This window comes from Neolamprologus multifasciatus, chromosome 22, assembly GCF_963576455.1.
Source record: "Neolamprologus multifasciatus chromosome 22, fNeoMul1.2, whole genome shotgun sequence".
In the NCBI taxonomy this organism is placed as follows: domain Eukaryota; kingdom Metazoa; phylum Chordata; class Actinopteri; order Cichliformes; family Cichlidae; genus Neolamprologus; species Neolamprologus multifasciatus.
In genome coordinates, this window is record NC_140459.1 from 12,129,680 (window position 1) to 12,150,833 (window position 21,154).

Sequence of the window (21,154 nt, forward strand, 5' to 3'; positions counted from 1 at the left end):
ATTTAAATGTTTCATATTATCATACAAATTGTAATATTTGATAAGCAGAGCAAATACAAAATGACGTTTTTAAATTATGATTTTATTGATTGAGGGATAAAAAGCTATCCAAATTTATTTACATGCCCTACATTTTTTGAAAGTTGAGTTAAATTTTAACTAGCCTTCCTGAAGAACGATAAAAGATCTCAAAAAGTAACACATTATGCCAGAAACACACCTGAGAAACAAAGTCACTGACATCTATCAGTCTGGAATGGGTTACAAAGCCATTTCAAATGCTTTGGGACTCCAGTGAACCACGGTGAGAGCCACTGTATACAAATGGAGTAACAGGAGTGTCCAGCCTACCTAAATGACTCCAAAAGCGAATCGACGAATCATCCAGGAGGTCACAAAAGAACCAGAACAACATCTAAAGAGCTGTAGGCCTCGTTTTTCTCAGTTAAGGTCAGAGTTCAAGAGTAAGAAAGAGACTGGACAAAAATGGGAGAGTAACATGGTAGGGTGATGGTCTGGGGCTGGGTTGCCTCTTCTGGACTCTGGGCTTGCTGTAATTGATGGAACTGCTGTCTACCAGAAAATCTTGAAAATCATCAGTTTACACCCTGAAGCTCAAGTTTACTTCGGTTATGCAGCATGAGCCAAAACAACCCAGAAAGTTCACCTCTGAATAGCTCAGAAATAAACAAAATGAAGGTTTTAGAATGGCTGAGTCAAAGTCTGGATTTAAAACGATTGACATGCTTCGGCATGACCTTAAACGGGCTGTTTGTGGTGGAAAACGCTTCGATCTGGCTGAATAAAAGCAATTTTGTGAAGAAAAGTGGGACAAGATTCCTACACAGTGATCTGAAAGTCTTACCACCAAGCATCACACACACTTGATTAAAGTTCCTGCTGCCAAAACCAGTTATTAGGTATAGGGTGCGGTTATTTTCTCACGCAGGGCCAGGTAGGTTTAGCTAACCTTTTCCCTTAATAAATGAAATCAGAAATGTAATTTTATATTTACTCAGGGTATCTTTGTCTAATTTTCAAAGTTGTTTGATGGTCTGACACATGTAAGTGGGACAAATATGCAAAAAACAAAGTATTTAGGAAGGAGCCAAATACTTTTTGTGGAACTATTTTAAGCTCTGAAAGAATACACATTTGTTGATGAGCGAACACCTCAGTAAAGGCAACAGCAGAACTGCGTATCTGTGGCTTTGACATGTGTTGGTTATTGAATGTGATAGAAACTACAGTTTTCCTCAGACCTCCACATCAAAATGTCCAAATTTACAGCAGAACTACATCATTGTGTGAAAAATCTGTGGTACATCTACTGCGGTGGTCCTGTGGGTGCCTACTTCCATCTGTTATCTACAGTCTGTAGGGGATGTCTTGTGTACTTTCAGTAGTTTTTGGGGCAACTCTGGAGCCCTTAGTCGCAGAAGAATGAGATACTTCACACTTTGTGACACTACAAATGAGAAAACTAGATTATCTCAAGCTTTGACGTATATTTTAATATAATTTTAATAAGTACATATTAGGCATGTGAAAAGCACATATATAAAATCTTTATCTTTTTAATGGGTTGTGAATAAATAAAAAAAAGCCTTCCAGCTGCATGTGACTGTCAGGAAAGATCATTCATCCCTTGACTGTTTGTGTCAAAACAGGCTATGGCTCTTTCTTCCTGCCAAGATAGGATCTGAAATACAGAAAACAACGTGGCTATGAATTTACCAACTGCAAATCAGGAGCCAGTATTTTGTGATTCATAATCATACCAAAAAAAAAAAAAAAAGGCAGATGGAAAACGTTACTGCGTGGATTCACTGATGTCACTTCTACATCATCTGCATCAGCAGGCGCAGTTTATTTTTCTTTTAAATGCTGTTTTTCCGTGCAGGTGGTGTAAAGTTAGAGCTCCGTCTGGTGACTTTCATACTTTTATGTTGCTCTGTTGTATATCTAATGGCAGACTGTGCTGACCAACACGCACTCAACAGACCACATCATTACGTAACTGCACCATTGTCAGTGCAACGGGACAGAATGGATTTTTTCCTCTGGGCCTGCTCAGCTGGCTGCGCGCTGAGCTGATCTGACAGGGCATGGTCTGAGCTCTATATGATGTTATAGGGTGTTACTGCACATTCAGCCTGTGCTGCAGTGAAATCGATCCATTCATGCTGTTTCAGACTCTCTCCTGCTCCCACTCGTGTATCTGCTTATTGCGTAATACATTTTCGAATTTCTCCTCCCTCCTTCTCACTTAGGTGCGTACGGCGATAGCCAGAGGGGACATGGTGACGGCGGAAATAGCCTCCCGCGAGGCGCGCAACTTCTCCTTCATCAGCCTGGCGGTTGGCATCGCCTCCATTGTGCTGTGCACCATCCTCACCGTGGTAGTCATCATAGCATCGCAGCACCACGATGACGACTGGGAGCCGTAACTCCACTATTAAGTCCTGCTGGGAAATCATGGCCTGTATTAGCTAGCTAACTCTCAATCATTATGAGGATGTAGAAGCATTAAAAACTGCTGCTGGCCCTCTGCATACAGCCACACACACACACAGCTCTGACCTAACCTGCCGCCATCACACACTCACAACCAACCACAGCTGTCGTCCAAATGCAAGCAGCTGTCAAACGAGGCCCAGCTTTGCTGTTATCACAGCGGCCGCTTAATATTTACACCCAGATATGAGCTGCAGGAGGGAAACAAAGCTCCTTGCATTAACAATTCATGTGATGCTGATTAATTTATACGTCCTTCACTGATGTGTTTGGATGAGAGGATAGGCCGCTGTGTGTGTGTTACATATTTTAGCAGCAAAATTGACCAAGTGGCGACCCCCACGGTTGATGAAATTTCAGACGCCTCATTTAAAAAAAAAAAAAGAAGGTTTATTTAGCATATTTAAGTCTCGCTGGTGCAGATATACATGTGTTCTCTTCTTTATGCGTGCCATGTGGAAGCAGTGTTGATTTGCAGTGTAGAAGTGTCAGAGGGGATTGTCGATGTACATTTATAACATGCCAAATGCAGACTGGACTGACCAATCAGAGTATATATTTCTGTTTATGTATTATATCGACACTTATCTGTTTAAAATGATACTATATGAACTATGTGTTATTTATTTATAATCTGAAATTTATTCATTTATCCAGTATTTACCCCTGCATCGACTTTGTCTGCTATAATTTGCAGTATATCGCTGTTTTATTGAATTTGTCGGACTGATTGAATTGGCCTGAATTTGATCTCTTACCACTATGATATTGCACTTTGTAGTAACAGGACGAGATGATGCAGCTGCTTACATTTATAGTTTTTACAGTGCATGAATATAAATCTAAGCTAATGGGCTTTTAGTGCAAAGTGCTGCTCTTGGGAACATTTCCCTGAAATAAATGTGTGCTGAAGTATTTTTCAAGATGTCAAAGAAGCTACTGTCAAAACAAGAAAAGGAGACAACTTAGATGATAAGTCTTTAAATATTAGGTTTGCGAATATAGCATTTTAGAAGTGTGTTAGCCTTTTTTGTGTTGCACATCTCTTGCTATTTAATCTTTAAAACACTTTTTATGAGACTTAGTGCAAAATTAGAAGAATGAGGCAACATAATCCTGCATGTCATCCTCAGTTTGCTTCCATTTCTCTTAAATACTAAGGCTAGAAGTGTGGCTCCTTTAATTTTATCTACAGAGTTTGTTTTCATGCAATTCTGTGGCTCCACTGTTACTGTGTAAACTATAAAGTCAGGTTTCCGGGGTGGTAAAATGAATGTTTCTAGTGTGAGAGAGAGGAAAACTTAATCCCTGTGTTCTATTGTAGCACTTTCAGCTCTATCATGTTACCTTAGATGAACCTATGACTCTCTCATACTCTCTTTCTCCTCTTAGCAGTTATTGGACCTATTAACATATCTCTGTTGATCCCTAGGATGACAATATTCCAATAAAAAAGTTTTATAAAGATATTACCACAAATAGGGAAAGTTTATAATTTGATAATTACCTAACAGTTTTAATATTATTATTTATATATTGTTTAATACATTGAAAAACATTTATACTGATATTTTTAATCTGAGACAGGAATTTAACCCACAATAATTACTTATTTTACAAATCCCATGTTATTCAATCCTTTTAGGTACATTTTATTTATTCTGTTGCATGTAAAATGTAAGTAACAGGAATAAAACAATAACAATTTGAAGCTGGAACAAAAAAGAACACTAAACCTAAACAGGCTGCTAATCGCTAACACTGTCGTTGTTTTGAAACTGCTTTAACAAGTTAAGATTAAAAATGCTATGTGATTCCCAAACATGCTAGAGGAGTTGTGTTTCAGCATTTAAAATGGATCAGCATTTTAGAGAATGAAATATCTTTCCTGTAAAGAGTTTTACTACCTGTGGCCTTGAGATATTAGCTTAGCTAGCTTAGCACAAAACCTGGAAAAGAGCGGGAAACTGCTAGCTATGTCCAAATGTTTCAAAATCTGCCTTTAAGCATCTCTAAATTTATTTTTACACTTTCTTCTTGTATTATATATAGTAAATAGATGTAATGTTCTAAGTATTAAGCTTTAGAGATGCTAATAAGTGTATTTTTTATTATATTTTGGACTTAGCTAAATTAGCTCCCACTCAGTGCTAAAATATGAGCGTCAGTATTCTCATCTCATCTTGTCTCATTCTCTGCAGGAGAGCTAAATAAATGTGTCTCCCAAAATGTCAAAGTAGTTTCTAAGCAGGAATAAAAATAAAATTTTCCTCTTAAGACTCACATTTTCCTTTTCCCAGTGCAAATACAAGCCCAGTCAGTATGGTGACACTGAATTAAAATCAGTGTTAAATGAAAGACAGGGCTGTTTAGTATTATAATTGCACAGAAGGCTCTGGCAGTGAGTGTGCTGACTGAATGGAGTCACTCCTAGTTTGTCTGCTGCTCGGCTGCATCTTTGTATGCAATCCTTTCTGATGGGATGAACTGCAGCTGTTGGCGCTACAGCTGGGAAGTGTGTTCCTCATTTCCTTTTCATTTCTGTGTTTTGTTTTTCAGCTTGTAAATGCAGCGGGTTGCTTGTTGAAAGAGCCAAAAATTACCGTGTACATGTGGTTCTCTTGGGGTTTATTATTCTAATTATGTTCATGGCTGTGCTGCACATGCATTGGTTGTTTCTGACTTCAGTTGTTTGAGTAATGAATAAAACAATAATTTTGAGCTGTGAACAAGAAATCGACAAAGACAGCGTCTCATTCTTTGGGTCTGTTTTTCACCTCTCCATCCTCTCGGTCTCTATGGCATCTCCTCTCTCCCTCATCACTAGGATGCTATTTATAGTTGCCCCGGTTTTCTGCCTCTCTCTGTCTCTTTTTTCCTTCCTCTGTCAGAACATGGACTACAGTGTCTCTTGCTATCTTCTGTTTAATCGCAGGATGTGCTGCAGGTTTTGGGCTCTGCACATTAAAATTAATAAACCTTCCTTAACTGTTTTACTGTATAAACATGTAAAATCATATCACATCGGTCACTTTCATGTTGTTTCCTGGCCATCTTTTTTTTTTTTTTGCCTCTTTGGTCCGGAATGGATGAAAAAAGACTCATTATCAAACCCACAGTTATCGAAAACATGATTAATAATTATAAATGGATCTTTTCCCCTCTGGAACCACCACAAGGTTGATTTCACTCCCTTTCCACACCATTAAGTCTTTGGACAGTATTTTGTCGTTTTGCCACCACAGTGGACGTTAAATCCTACAATCAAGATGTGAAGTGCAGACTTTCAGCTTTAGTTCAAGGGTTTAACTGAGCTATTTTCATACGTTCAAAAGTAAATGGACAAATGACTGACAAACAGTTTAAAGGCCAGGCGAGACCTGAGTTCAAGTGACTTACAAATAAAAATATTTAGCATTAAAGCTGACCAAGCTTGTTAGCATTAGGTGATCCACCCTCTCAATTCAATTCAGTTCTATTTATATAGCACCAAATCACAATATTGGTTGCCTCAAGGTGCTTTATATTGTAAGCTAAAGACAATTATGGTCACTTTAGGCAACAACTGTTGTTGTAAATAAAAGTAAAAGCACAAAAAAAGTGAAAGCGGTGTTTGTATGTGAGTTCCCATGAGCTCTCAGTGTATATACAGTCCTGTGGTTCCCCATAGTCGCTGTCTGAACCAGTATGCTTCTGGGTTTCCCCCGACTTTACTTTCAACCTGAATAGTGCAGCTCTCAAAGCAGATTTCAGCTCCTTCATTTCACTAACCTGATGCGAGAAACCAAAGAGTTACAGACTTGGAGAATGAGTGGGTGAAAAGGAGGGCTGTGACTGAAACGCACCATCTGCTGGTATAAAATAAAGACTTAGATGAGTTAGTGAATGGATCAGAAGTAAGCTAACATTTAAAATGAACTGAATAGAATGAACAATTTACCCAAGAAAATCAGTACATTGCATGCCCTCATTATCTAGTGGTGACTTATTCAATTAGTTCCTTTCTCTTGAGACCAGAAAGTAACGTAAGTCACCCAAATATTTTATCACCCCCGCTTTTGTTGTTGCTTCCCAGACTTATGCTTTCTTTCCCGTCAGTTTCTGTGTTCATGAACTGCTTTTATGTACATATGTCTGTCAGCCCCCCTCACATAAAGTCCATAAATAGTCCCCATTTGAAGATTTCTTACATTTTAGAAAACAGGTCATTTTTTTCCAGTGGTAGTTTTCATGCCTTTTTATTTGTTCACTGGTCCGTTTGTTTTCGTCAATAACACTACTATAATTAATTGCGCACATAGGTATTGATATTGCACCAGTTTAAAAATGTGTATTTATTGTTTGTTTATTGATCTCAGCACAGGCTATTTTAATCCCAGACCTTACATCTTCCCTCCATGCAATTCATCTATTCTGAGAATCTTGCACTGATTTCACATTTTATGAAAATTATTCATGTAAAGCCTGAAAGCCTTGGAGGGTTTATTAAAGTCTCTCATGAATTTAAAATAAGGAATTAAATATCAGTTTTCATATGTGAGTTTTAATTAGTATCATTTTTGTTAGCGCTAGTATTTTTGTGCAATTTATTACCCAAAGTTTGGTATACTTTATTTCTTTTAGTGATCTTTTATTACAGGTTTGTCACTTTGCATTTGAAACCTCTTCTATATTGCTCTTTTGCATATAGTAATCATTAAAATCGGTGGTATTGCCTCTTTAAATGGTGCAAGGTCTCTGTCCAACAGAAAAGAGGTTGGAGGGAAAAGGTGGGAGTCGAGCCAGCCCGTGTGTGCAGGATCACAGATGGTCGTTTAGCCTCCTGAGGAGAGCCAGTGTCTCTGAGATCGTTTAACTTGGCCTCACGCTGCACGCCTCTCTCCTCTATCACACGGTCCCAGCTTCCCCCCCGTGTCGGCCACGCTGGCTGTCTTGCTGTTTGTGTTTGTGTCATCTTGCTGCTCTCTCGCTGGGCTGTCATCTCGGCCCTAACATCAGGACTGATGGGCGACGTCTGGAAATATTTCAGGATGGATTCTGGGAAGTAAAACCGCAGGTGTAGAAGTACAAAATATTTTTTTGCCAGGATGAAAAAAACAAAGCTCATTACACACTGACATCACTTTCCCTTCACACATTGTGTCTTTGTCTACAAATCACTCGACAGGCTTAGTGTCCTTGTCTACAACGGCACAATACGTTTATTCAATTGAATACTGCGCTTGAATGCATTTTAAAGGCAAACGTACGTACATATTGCTTCATCATTTTCATTTACTGCTCATCAGTCAGAAGGACACCTGTCACAGGCAGCCATCAATGTTTTATGACCCTTAAATTTACCCCAAATGCACTTTTTCAAGTTTTTCTACGGTGAATTACCAGAAAATACCTATAACAAAAACATGCAACATACCAGTGCTTGTTTCTGTGTTTTTATTAAAAACTGGGATTTTTGTATCACAATATAAATATTAACCCTCTAAGGTCTAAGCTATCAAAGATGCAAAACTCATCCCACAAAACTCTTTTTTAAAAAAATGGCAAAATGAGCCTTCTTGATAAAAATATGGATAGATTTTAATACGTGTGGAATATGTGATTGCCTGGACTTGCAAGAACAATTTAACAATTACTAAAATTACAAAGTGTGATTGCCTAGGGTTGGAGTAATGTAGTGAGACAGAGCAGTAACATAATATGGAAATAGCACAAGTGCCTCAAAACTCTACTTGAGAAAAACCCATATATACATATACTGTGTGTCATGTCATAATAACCTGTATTTAATATATGTACAAATAATTTAAACAGTAGTAAGCAGGGGCCATGGCTGACTGCCATGCACACGGGAGGACAAACATTGTTTTACAGCAGCTGGACGGACCTGTGTTCTGCAGTGACAGCGTTTGGCAGCATGCAAATGAGTAAACATCCAGCTGGTGCAAACAGAGCGGGCAAGAAAACAGCAGCTGACATACAGCAAGAGAGCGATAACCTTAAAACTAAGGAAATGAAGAGTTTGAGGCTCCAAACAAGTCCTTCTGGGAATCAAAATGTTCTTAATCCATAATGCCTCCTGAGAAAAAAGCTGCCATATGTCAGTTTGTGTAGTTTCCAGCAGCTCTCTGTGTTTCTGGCTTGCTTTTGGTTGTTATTGAAGGATCTTCGTTTTGATGTACTGACAGAGGCAGGTGGGGGCTGTGGTGCAGTGGCTCCTCTGACCTCTGTGGTGGGACGATCCTGAGAGCCTCTCAGACACGAGGAGTTTCACATAAGCCGCACTGTAGGTCATGAGGAGCTGATAGGCTTTAGCCTGCAAGGATAAAAACAAGGACATAAGCAGATATTGGATGTGTGTAAGAGAGAAAATGTGAGGTGGGATTGAAACTATCAAAATGCAATCTTAAATGTGCTTTGAAATGATTAGTTAAGCCTTTTCTGCAGGCTACACTTTGAAACAAGGGGCTTATTAAGGTCTCAGTCATATAAACGTAGCCATAAAAATGATCAGATGCTCATTAACTGAAAATACTAGTGCAATCTCTAGTGCAACAGTAATCAGCAGACAGGCGCTGCTGCTCAAATGCACTCGACTGACTGATCATCAGCGAGTCTGAGCACCTGTGGTGGCAGGCGGTAAAAATCTTTGAGGTGGTGGGTCAAAGAATGTACGGCACAAACACTAATATTTCCTAAACCTTTACATGAAAAAAACAACAACTTTAAAAACAAATCTAAATAAACATTTTTGCCCTCCTCTTCTTTTGGGTGGCACATTTTTTGGTGACTATTTGATATAAGAAGGAGGCGCTCACCCCACATCCAACTGGCTAGCTGCACTTGTGCTGGAGATGGCTGTACAAGCAGAATCATGGCACATACTCCGTTTTTCACTCACTGCTTTTGGCTTAGTTTCCGCTGAATAAATAATGACATGGTGTAATACAGTATATTGTGTATTGTTCAGCTGAGGCTCTACCTATTTTTAGAATCTGGCAAGAACCAAGAAAAAAACAGAGAGGGGAAAAACACAGTTTGGATAATGAGCCACTACTGAGCTGTTTTACGCATTCATTTCTTAGAATTTAAGCCCAAGTAGACGTGCTGACAGATTTCTTTTTATTCACAAAAGCAGCATGTCTTTGTCAAAGAGATAAACTGACATGTCCTGTTGAAACCGCACTCAGGGATTACATGTGTAGTTAAACTTCTTTGCACTGAGAAAGAGCTGTTTCACTGGTCCGGCCCACTTAAGATCAAAGTGAGCTGAATGTGACCCACGATATAAAACAAGCTTGTGAGGTTTGGTAACAGAAGCCATTTTGCTCCTCCAATGAAAAGCAGAACGCTTCAGCTCTGATTTTAGTGCCCGTGAAGCTGCACACATCTGTGATCAGCCAGATGTGATAGATCTGTTGCTGATATGACTAACGTGGGTCTACTATCGCCCAGACCATCATGTCTCTCACCTGAGAAGGTAAAGCTGCATCGGGGACGAGGCTGTAGTTTTTGGTGGCTGTGGCGTCCTTCTGCTGGTTGGATGATCGGCCGCTGGCTGCGCTGCCATTCCCTAGCAGAGGCGTCTGCTCATCGGAGTCCTGCTCCTCCGCATCTGAGTCTCCGGCCGACACTTTGGTCACCAGGACGAAGTGAGACATCTTGCTCTTCAGTTTTTTCTGATGGGAGTTAGACATCGATTTTATCATTTTAAAGAGCAAATGTCTGCGTTTGTTTCCTGCGGCAACCTGGAGTTATATTTCTATCGATCTGGAAGGAGGGCAAACAGTGGAGCTCCAGAAAAATCGATGCAGCAGCAGCAGCAGCAGAACAAACCGGGCGACAGATGTACTCGACTTTCTCACCTGAGTGTCAGTCGTCGCAAAGCTGAGCTCCTCTAAAGTTTCAGTCAGCGCCCTCAAACAGGGGGACATGTCCCAATACACGAAGTACAGCTACAGAGAGACACAGAGAGGGGACAGCAGACACGAGCTTCAGTGGACCACTGATGCCTATTAATCACCACATTATTTCATTTTAATAGATCTGTTTAAAGCATGGAAGATGCTTTAAACAGATCTATGATCTTGCACCACAACATGCAATATTATTACTCCTGTGAACACTTCAGGATTTATTTTATATTTACCTTAAAAATAATCTTGCATCACTGCCTTTGCTGTTGGATTAGTTGGTGTTGGAGTTTTGAATGACTCATACTCTTGAGTTTTAATTTGTATCATATTTGCTACATCCGACATGCGACATCTGACATTTTCTTAGGCTTTTCAGGTGTGGGCGATCAAAAACTCATTTATTAAATATGATTCAATAGGTGATAAGTCCTTAAATTGTTTTTTCCTAGTTTTGGCAGTCAGGAAATAAAGATATGAAAACTGTTTTTGGCTTTTTTATTCTTGGACAGCATGATGTTGTTAAGGAGACTAGTCTGTGTGCTTCTCTTTTCCTAAACCTTTATCGTTATCCTGCACACTTTTCCTCCACATCACGATGTTTTCCACTGAGGTCAATTAAAGGTTTTACTTCCTCTCATTGGCCATTTTCCTTCTGTCTGACTGTTTGCTGTCATTGGTGCTGAATCGTCAGTCATCTCTGTATTTGTGTATTTATCTTTGGCAGGTTGTAAACAAAAAAGGGGAAATGAATGAAGTGGAAGTTGGTAGCCTGAACTGTATGAAACAGCCCATACTCAGCTTCATATTCTGCCAGTTTGAAGTGATGTTATCAAACTAACCTTCATGTTTCCGGTGCAGTTTCGCACCCAGTCAGCCACGCCCACCAGCAGCTTGTGTCTCACCAGCATCTCGTTAACCTGGACCAACCGAATATCTAAATTCACATTGATCTGACGCAGAAATGGTTTAAGAATCAGTTCAGGGTCAGACTTGTGTCAAAACTGGCTTCACCGGCATGTCGTGACAGCTGACTTACCTCCTTGTTACTGCAGTGAAGGATGAGGATGACGGCAGTGGTGAGGACGATGGAGATCAGGCTGACGGAGAGACAGAGGACCCAGTAGTCGCTAACGGTGATGTAGAGGTGGAGGGTGGAAAACACGGCACACCACAAAACCACATACAGCACCTGGTGGAAGCAGAGGGGAGAAGGCTTTAGGAGTGTCAGCTGTGAAGCTAAACCATTAAATATTCTGGTTCTCAAAACTGTAGCCGCCCTACAGTACCCACTTGTGAAAATACTGAGTGAAACTAAGCGAATAAGAACGTTGATGTTTTTGCATCTTCGCTGAGCACAAGTTCTGCTCGAATTAAAGTCTAGCTGGATTTCACTCTGCCTCTGTGTGACTGGTAATGGAACATTAAAAGGGTGATTTTTACTGTTGTTGTTGATGTTTGTTCAGAGTTATTAATAAAGGTTTTCTTATGAAAAACCTCAAATTTACCCAGAACCCACAGAGATGTGTTAATGATGCTTGTTTTGATTGGAATTCCAAACTTATTAGTCTGTTTATTAATTACTAGATAAACATAAAAGAATTAGTAACTAAAGTTTTTCACTAAATACTTACAGCCAGAGCAAAAACACTGAAATCATGGCAATTACTCTATTCATGACTCTCAAATGAAAGGACTTCCTGTTTTCTCTGCCATATGTCAGCTAAACGACACATTAACAGTTTCACACAACTCCGTGCATGTGGTATACTTGTAATGCATATTTTAATAGATTATAAATCAAAGCACATAGATAATCACAATAAAATCATTTAATTAAACAATTTAAAAATTTCAACTAAAAAAATAAATAAATATTGTTGTTTTGTTTTTTTCTGGATTGTTTGAGAGTACACTGTCTATAAAACCTGAAATCAGTGTAACTTTTCCGCATTTCTTTGTAAGAAAGCCTTTAAGGGGAATTCCTCTGAACAATGAGCCTCTGAAAAGTTCCTGTCTATCCAGTTAGTCAAGACCTTGGAAGTTTGATGAAAGTGCAGAATTTACTCAAACTGATTGATGGAGATCTTTGTCTGTTTTGCTCTCTTTTCTATTTTCGCTCTGACTGTCAGAAACAGCCTGCACAAGAAAAACATTTCAAAGAAAGAATGAAAACCGAAAGAAAAATATTGAAAACAAACAAAATAAACACAGGAAGTGATAATAGAGAACAGAAAGATCATCATACCGGCGCCATTATAAAATGAAACTGAGCCGAGTTGAAAACCATGTATCTCCTGACCGAGGGGACGTCCAGAGCTGTTTTCAGTGGAGTCTCCATGTCTTCACGTGGAATCTAAAATCGTGAAACAAACAAATTAATTTGGTAAAGATCTCTAACGTGCTGCTGTTCAGTGTGTGCGTGTGTTAACCTGGAAGCCTTCCCTCTCCAGTTTGGCACGGCACTGAGGCAGATTAAAGCTGGGGTACAGCATCGAGCAGCTCGGCACTGACGCTACACACTGACCTGAGAGAAAGACAAGAGTATGGAAACAAAACCTTTGAATCGATTGATTGATTCATTTCATTTCATCCAAATACATAAACCAAAAAACATCACAGACCAACACCTGACAGTGTGCATGCGATGAGAATAATGAAGACTAAAAAGTAATCGTAAAGATCAACTGATTTCAATAGTGAACCTTTTTTAAATGTAGGTCATTAAAACCTCAGTCCACCTCTGGTATGTTAGTCATCACAAACAACTTTAAGAAAAGTAGCCACAGGATGAGCTGTGGGGTTAAAATATGCACCACAGATTTAGAGCAGACTTTTTAATCCGAGACCTTTACAGAACATAAATAAAATCTAACACTGTGTAACTTACAAGGAAATGAGGAAACTGTGCTCAGAGGTGAAAATTGCCTTCATGTGTTTCTGGTAAAGCGTGCAGGCTCGAAGCATTCCTGGCACAACAGTCCCAGCACTGGTATGTGGTTCATTATAAGGCGCAGGAGGAATTTCACACTTCAGGTTTGAATAGGCGACTGCAGAAGCAGTTCCACAAGAGCATAATCCAGGTTTTTTTTTTTTTGTCCTCGTTTCAAAGAACGTCTCTGTTAGCTGTAAGAATGATTGTGCTGGTTTAAAATGTGCCATGTGTGATTCAATCATTTGTCACAGGAAACCAAGAATAGAAGAAAATAAAACATGTCATCAAGGTGTGTCTGTGTGAAAACTATTTTGGGATCATAATGCCTCCCACACACCGCTTCAAAAGTCTCTTTGGGTGTGGAGCCACTTCAGATAGGGTGTGGACAGTGAGGGGGGAAATAAGGAATGACGTTAGGTTGAAGGATGATGATCACTGCTATCGCACTGAAAGAACCTGCATGGTTGTGTGTTGTGTGTGTCGCTGTGTACTGTCACATGGGGGCAGTGTCAATTTGCCTGTAGGCTACTCTGGTTTGTCTGTTTTTGCATCTTTAGCTGCTGAGGAGACTGCAGAAGTTGTGCAGTCAAAAGAACTAGTGAAGTGAAACTCAGTGCTAAAAACAATGAAAACTGCCCACTGCAGTCAGATCTGTGCTGCTTTTTAAAATCTCCGATGCAGTTTTCTTCCTTTTCAAGCCCACTTTATAACCAATCAGCACTGCACCTACAAATAATGTTATTGCTATTGGGCTGTTGAATTCTTGGACTGCATGTAAGCATGTGTTGTATACCCCAAAATCCTTCACTCTGTATTTAAAAGCCTGCACAAGGGCACTCAGTGTGGTACCACTGTTTTCTGTTTTAGTGCTAAAAAGCTTAAAAATGTATTAAGACATCCAAACACACGCGTGTGGAACACAGACTGAAACAGGCCGGAGTCAGAAACAACTTGCAAACAATCCATCCAGAGAGTTCTTGAATTATTGGTTAGATTGACGCAAACAGTCTGTAAGTAAGATGAGATTTTAACTCGCTTTTTCAACCTTTACACAACCGTTGCATTAATATTTTCTCTGAACTGAAACAGGCACTATAATCATAGTAGAAGGTAGTGTAGGTCTGACTAAAGCTCTATGTGGGCAAAACTGCCATACACAGGTGCTTCTGGACCATGGAAACCTGTGCTATGAAGCTCCCAGCACCCGGTCTTTGTGCTGATGTTAATGCTAGCCGAGGCTTGTAGCTCTGCAGTCATTGAGCCAACACAGAGTTGGCTGCTTTTCCACACTGTCCACTTCAGCAGCGACCGAGCTCTGTAAGTTTTTATGCCTGAGTTGCCGTGATCTCTAAAAGCTTCCACTTCTTATCACGTCACATATCACAAATTACAGATGATTGTGGAACATCTAAGAGGGAGGAAATTTCAGTAACTGAGTTGTTGCAGGGGTGGCGTCCTATTACAGCACCACGCTCTGATTTAGTTAACCCATTCTTTCTCAAATGCTTTTAAAGGCAGTCTGCCAGTTTGGTGCTTGGTCTTATACACCTGTGGCAACGGGACTGAAAACACCTGAATTCAAAGCCCAGTACTTTTCTCTATATAGTGTGTGAGATGAATTACCCAATTTGGCTTTTATTAAATATGATTTATCAGCTTGTTCATGTTATTTACAACCAATTAAACAGATCAGTTGGTAGAAAACACACAGCTTTGATAATAATCCAGTGCTTTGACAGAACTGGAAATCTAGTCTACTAAAATGAATTCCAAAGATTAAGGTCACACAAACACACACAAAAAGAATTAAAAATATTAACATATTTCAAAGAGACTGGAGGCAGGCAGTTAGGGAGACAGCTAAAGGATGATAAAAGGCATCACATCTAAGCAAGTCTATAGAAATGAATTTTTAGAAGCTATTTAAAAGAAGCCGTTAATTCTGAAGGATGGTCTCCTCAGAAAGGTCACGTCACAGCTGAGGGTTGTCTCTAGATTTGAACCTTTTGAACCACCAAAAAAGCCCCACCTGAAGCCTCGAGCAGGCTCATACGAGGTCAGTTATTCTGCTGCCTCGCTTGGAGGCAGACCCAAACAAGCTTTAAAAAAGCGATCAGTAAACTCTTAAATCAGTTTGTACGTTGAGCCGACAGAGAGAAGCCAGGATGGGGGTGATGTGATGCTGTCTGAAGTATCCAGTAAGATGCCAAGCACCTGCCAGACAGCAGGAAGGTGCAATAATCCAGGATTAAAAAGTACATAGACGACTTTCTGCAGATCTGAGTGTGAAAGTGTAGCTTTAATTCTATAGATGGTTCTAACTAGGAGAACTTTTTTTAACGTGAGACTCAAACATGAGGCCTGAATTGAAGTGAACACTCATGTTTCTGGCAGCTTTCAAATGCCCAACAGAAGCTCTCAGTTTGTGGGATTGAACAATAGCATTTGTGGTACTTTGTTTCAGAAACTGCTGTGACGTCCAACATTTAACCTCACTGAGGTGGTTTAAAAAAGCAGCTCGGCTTTTAGGTCTCATTAGAAGGTATATCTGCTTGTCCCAGGTGTAGGAATGAAAAGAGAGGTTCGGGAAGCGAATAAATAGAAAATAAAATTGCACCACAGGTAGCACAAGCTGCAGAGGATGAAGGGTTTCCTACACTGTTAAGAATGCTCTTATGACTGTTTTGTATCAGCAAAAAGAAGCAGAAACATCAAAGTAATCCAAATGAATTGATTCAATTATTTCTCTACACCATAGGCCTTAGCAGGCTACACTTTGGCCAGGGTTAGGCACAAAGATTTTGCTATTTATTTATCCTACTTCCTGTTTTATATCTAACAGCTAAACATCCTGATTCATACTGAGACCAGAAGCCTTGTTCCTTCAAACAGACGCAGTAAAAAGGCAATTCATTTCGTTAACAAGCTACAAATGTCAACTTGCAAAGCAATACCGCCAGTAAATCAGCATAAAAAGCTATATGCCATAAATTCATCTTCCATCAGCAGCTGATCTTTGATGCACAAAAACTGAACTAAGGATGTGATGAATGAAGAGCTGTTTATCAAATACATACAATAAAAAATGCAGTTACCGTTCGACCAGTCAGGTCTGCTGTTGATGCTGTCCCGCGCATGAGGTCTGGAGTACTGAATTTGAACATCCCCCTCCCTCTCCTCCACTATGTGGCAAACTCCGTTGCTGTCCTCCATCACCTCGGGGGTCATTGTGTCCTTAAGAACAAAACAATTAAATTTAAAAAAAAAAACTAAACTGTTAAGCTTAAAGGTTCCTCTGGCTCATGTGATGGCAGAGTCATGCACGATTTTGCAAGAATCACAAGAAGACAGTCAGAAAGAAAATCATGTGCGTGCAAGAGGTTGTGACTGCCAGTATGAATAGCATTGGGAAACTGTTTGGTAAGCCTGGAGAACACATTTGTGAGGAAGCACGTCATGATAAGAGATAAAGTAAAGAGGAATGCATTCCTTTATTCTTTTCCTAGTGTATGAGTCCCAACAAAGGGGAACTTCAAGACGGTACACACAAAACCAAGGGAAGTAAAATATTTAGCTACTATCAGTACTGAACTGCGCAGAGAGCTGAGTCATGGGCATGTCAATAAATTAGAGAGAAATGACTGAAAAAGTTAAAATCACTTTTGCATTGATTACATACTAGAAGTAACTTGACAAGCACCTGAAAAAAGTGTAGCTGTACTGTTTTACATAAACAGTAGCGCTACATGGTTTTATGCATGTTGTATATTAGATGCATGTTTGAACTTTTTTACTCTTACATCACCTTGATGATCAGTCAAATGTTACAAATGCAGCACATAGTCCTCCAACACAGAGAAAAGCATGTATATTAGTCTCTATATGCCAGCCACTTTGTTAGATACACCTGTTCAACTGTTCATTAACACAAAAGTGTAATAACCCAATCACATGACAGCACCTTTATGCATTTAGGTACATAAACATGGTCTGAAAAATAGAATTTTTTTTTTATAGTTTATAGGGTGACTATGTAGCATATAAGGTAAGGTTCTCATTCCATTTCATGTTCATTTCAGCAGTCCATGGATCCCTACATCTTTGCACCACTTGAATAAACTCTATGAGAGCTTTAGGTGCACATGTATAGCTCATGTTTCCCCTAAACTGCAGTATTCTGTAAGTAAACTAAAAGAAACTAAACCCAGAGTCGATCTGTGACCAGTAATTTAAAAAGCTAAAGCTAAATATGTTAAAAAAAAAAAAAACCCCACAGCCATAACGATAACGGGGACAAAAAAAAAAACCTTAAAGAGGCCTTTATCGCTAATAAACACATTTACGGTTAACTGTGAGAAGTCTGCAACCTTGCAGGAAACTTTAACTTCTGCTTTCGGGGCTGTGGGCCGTTACTGCTGTGCAATACTGATACAATATCTGCTTACGGAGGCAGAACAAATGGGCTGAACTGTTGAGAAATTACATTTTTGTGATTATTTTGGAGTTTTACCAGTATCGTTCGTTGCACACAAACGTGCAAAAATGCCATAGCAGAGAAGCTGTCTCATAAAAGAAAAGGAGACACAGGTTTCTTGTGGACACTACACCTGAACCAGATCCCTCTCCAGCACCAAAACTGACCGTCAAATAAAAGAAAAGTAATGAACTAAAATGTTTTTTAACCATCTCTCTCTGGCTGTCGTTGGAAACAAAGTTTAGCAGTTAAGTGTAAAATTTAAATTGTCGGTGTCTAACCTATTGAAGTCTAACTTCTTCCTCACTGCTCTCATTCTGACTTTATTCACTTTCATTTTCACTTCCTTGATTGTTAATAAGGTCTAACGTTAGATCTTATGTTCTTATGTCCTTGTGTTAATAAGGTCTAACGTTAGACCTTATTAACAATGCCAGTACTGGCATGGAGACAGTTTATCACTGCCTGCTTACACTGCACCTGCAGATGAGGATGGGGAAGAAAACGAATTACACATTTCACACATGTGCAGGCAGGCTGTATCTTTGCACTCGCTGCATATTTTTACCACTCAGAGGGCTTTATCAGTAAACACCCAGCTGTTATCTTTACAATGCATCATGTTTTCATGTTCGGCGTTGCAAACTGCACATCCTTTTTGCCTGCTCGTGAACTAAACTGTGTATCCCTAACCTGACGTTAAACTGAAGCCTCGACGATGACAATGGTTGAATATTTTTGCTCCTACGCATTTTTTGTGCGCAAAAGTTCCTCTGTAAGTTGTTTTCCCTGACACCTGTACACGTGAGAGCTCCAAAGCAAGACTAAACATGTCCTACCTGAACTTCAGATGAAATTCCATCAGTTCACCAAAGCTGGCATCTTTGTATTCCCTTTGTCCTTCCTACCATAACTCTTGTTAATCGAGAGAATTACCACATGATGGTCCTACAGACACACACAGAATTGAAGCGTATGCCTCTATCACACACGAATGTGTCTCAGCCTCTCTCTCTCTCTCTCTGGCTTTCTCTCTCTCGCTCTGTTTCTCTCTCTCGTGACTGAGCTCAGCCCAAACTCATGACTGCAGGAATGTGGTTTGTGTGGTGTTCAGCTCAACATGTCAGCATTAGAAATAGGCTCATGGCCTTCATGCAGGGACCTGTTGAGAAAAACTGACTTCATTTTGATATATATATATATATATATATATATATACACAGGGTGGGCCATTTATATGGATACACTATAATAAAATGGGAATGGTTGGTGATATTAAAGTCCTGTTTGTGGCATATTAGTATTTATGAGGGGGCAAACTCCTCAAGATGGGTGGTAACCATGGTGGCCATTTTGAAGTCGGCCATCTTCGATACAACTTTTGTTTCTTCAATAGGAAGAGGGCCATGTGACACATCAAACTTATTGGTAATGTCACAAGAAAAACAATCTGACCACCTATAAAATGTGTTCAATGTGCTAGTTTTATGACTATTTAAGGTTAGTTTTCTCTTGCAAGAAGCTAAAACTCCAGAACGACTGTTACACATTAACTCATAAGGTCCAAGGACGCCACTGTGGGTCAATATGGATTCACATGAATGTGAAGATCTAAATATAATATCCCCAGACCAAGGCGTGCTAAATCACACAGAACAGAGAAAGGTCAGATCTTAACACAGTCCCAAAAGACATAAAAATTTAGACAATAAATCAGACATCTACAGCCACAGCACCCTGTGTATTAGTAGTTTTTTCACATTTTACCTTTAAATGTGGCACCAGCTCCCTTAAAAGACAAACAGCACCTTCCACACCCACACAGGAGTGTCATGGCATTCATGTTTTTGGCAGTTTTAATAATTAAAAGTGCAATCAGCAGCTGCTCTGCTGCAGAATATGATAGAATATAAAGAGAGACGTATAATGTGCACTGACACTTAAGTGGGTATGCTAGTTTACTGATTTATATCTTAACCACCGGATTTCCCTCCTTCCCTCCTACTGAAAAACACCTCTAGGCACACACAGTTTTTGAAAATGTTTTGTATCTTTTCAAGAAAAGGTATATTGCACCAATAGGAATCCTTCCTCACTGTAAAGGTTTAAAGTTTAAACTTTTTTTTATTTTTATTTTTACTGAAAACTGGATTTCTGCATGCAGCTTCCTACTAAGTTGAGTTGAGGTTTGGAGCTTCAGTAAATAGCACAAAAAGCATTTTCTGCTCTAACTTTGCTTTTGTTTTGCTTTTTGGTCGTGTGTGTGTGTGTGTGTGTGTGTGCATGACAGGCGTCCGTGCTGTTTCTGCCCCTATGTGGATAAAAGTGGTAAGTGCATGAAACCTTTTCCATGTTCTTATCTTTTGAATGGACGTCTGAAATGTAAGAAAATTAGAATTACATGCTCAAAATTTACACACCAATGACATTTATTCCAAAAATAAAAACAAACAAACAAACAAACAAAAACATGTTTTACATGTTCATGTACTGTATAGAACGGTGGCTGGGAGGTGCAAATCACATTTACGACATCAACAACAAAATAACATTTCCGAAAACACTTTTACATAAAAAAACAAAAAAAAACAAAAAAATAACAACAAAATAACATTTAAGAAAACACTTTAACAAGTCCGCAACAAATTAATAAGTCCGCAACAAGTCCGTTTGTTGAAATCCCGTGTTTAGCTGCTGCTTCTTCTGCCGCTAATTTAAAGGCGCTTTACCGCCACCTGCTGGGCTGGAGTGTGGACATGACGGTTTTAAGGCCTGGATATTTTCTTAAGAAAATCCCCGTGGCATTTAAAAATCTGAACATCATTATCTCACCCATACTCTTTTGTAAAATCTCTTCAAACATTAACTGAACACTACTTCTCTGAAACGCCCTCGTTTAGCTGACTACAAATCACTTTTTTGTACTACAAATAATGGAGTAAGCCTAATCGTTGAGTCACTTCCGGTATTTCAGACAATCCATTTCCGTCAAGAGCCACTTGTTAATTTGTTGCGGACTTGTTAAAGTGTTTCCCTAAATGTTAGTTTGTTGTCATTTTTTTTAAATTTGTTTTTGTTTTTTTTAAATGTAAAAGTGCTTTCGAAAATGTTATGTTGTTGTTGATGTTGTACATGTGATTTCCACTTCCCAGCCACCGTAGGTATAGTATATAAATATACACGAATAATTGGTGTATAGAAGCTTCTCTGTAAAACATCTATAATATTAGTTTAACTATGAAACTCTTCCTTTAATTATTAAGGAAGGATGTGCAAGGATGTGTAAAACTGTACAACATGCACAATACAACCTTT

General features: G+C 39.3%; 2 protein-coding genes across 4 annotated transcripts in view; one reads left to right on the plus strand and one right to left on the minus strand.

Annotated features, from left to right (window-relative positions):
• The window catches only part of prrt1 (proline-rich transmembrane protein 1), a 10,305-nt gene extending 6,920 nt beyond the window's left edge, over window positions 1-3,385 (plus strand). Inside the window, exon 4 of the mRNA XM_085147480.1 lies at window positions 2,274-3,385. Coding sequence (XP_085003606.1) covers window positions 2,274-2,450 — 177 coding nt within the window. The 3' untranslated portion in view covers window positions 2,451-3,385. The remainder of the gene's footprint in view (window positions 1-2,273) is intronic.
• A 216-nt stretch (window positions 3,386-3,601) lies between these two features.
• tmem268 (transmembrane protein 268) lies at window positions 3,602-18,889 on the minus strand. 3 transcript variants are annotated; one of them, XM_085147477.1, is made up of 9 exons: window positions 18,679-18,889; window positions 16,461-16,599; window positions 12,863-12,957; window positions 12,679-12,786; window positions 11,470-11,622; window positions 11,273-11,350; window positions 10,383-10,472; window positions 9,990-10,196; window positions 3,602-8,833 (listed from the first exon to the last, which is right to left on the minus strand). In XM_085147477.1, the coding sequence occupies exons 2-9, from the start codon at window positions 16,591-16,593 to the stop codon at window positions 8,672-8,674; spliced, it is 1,026 nt and encodes a 341-aa protein (XP_085003603.1). In that variant the 5' UTR covers window positions 16,594-16,599; window positions 18,679-18,889; the 3' UTR covers window positions 3,602-8,671. The 3 variants fall into 3 exon arrangements, with proteins under 3 accessions (XP_085003603.1, XP_085003602.1, XP_085003604.1); XM_085147476.1 differs by having other exon boundaries at window positions 11,273-11,383; window positions 18,679-18,886; XM_085147478.1 differs by lacking the exons at window positions 16,461-16,599; window positions 18,679-18,889 and adding an exon at window positions 13,321-16,454 and having other exon boundaries at window positions 11,273-11,383.
• Window positions 18,890-21,154: the final 2,265 nt, after the last annotated feature.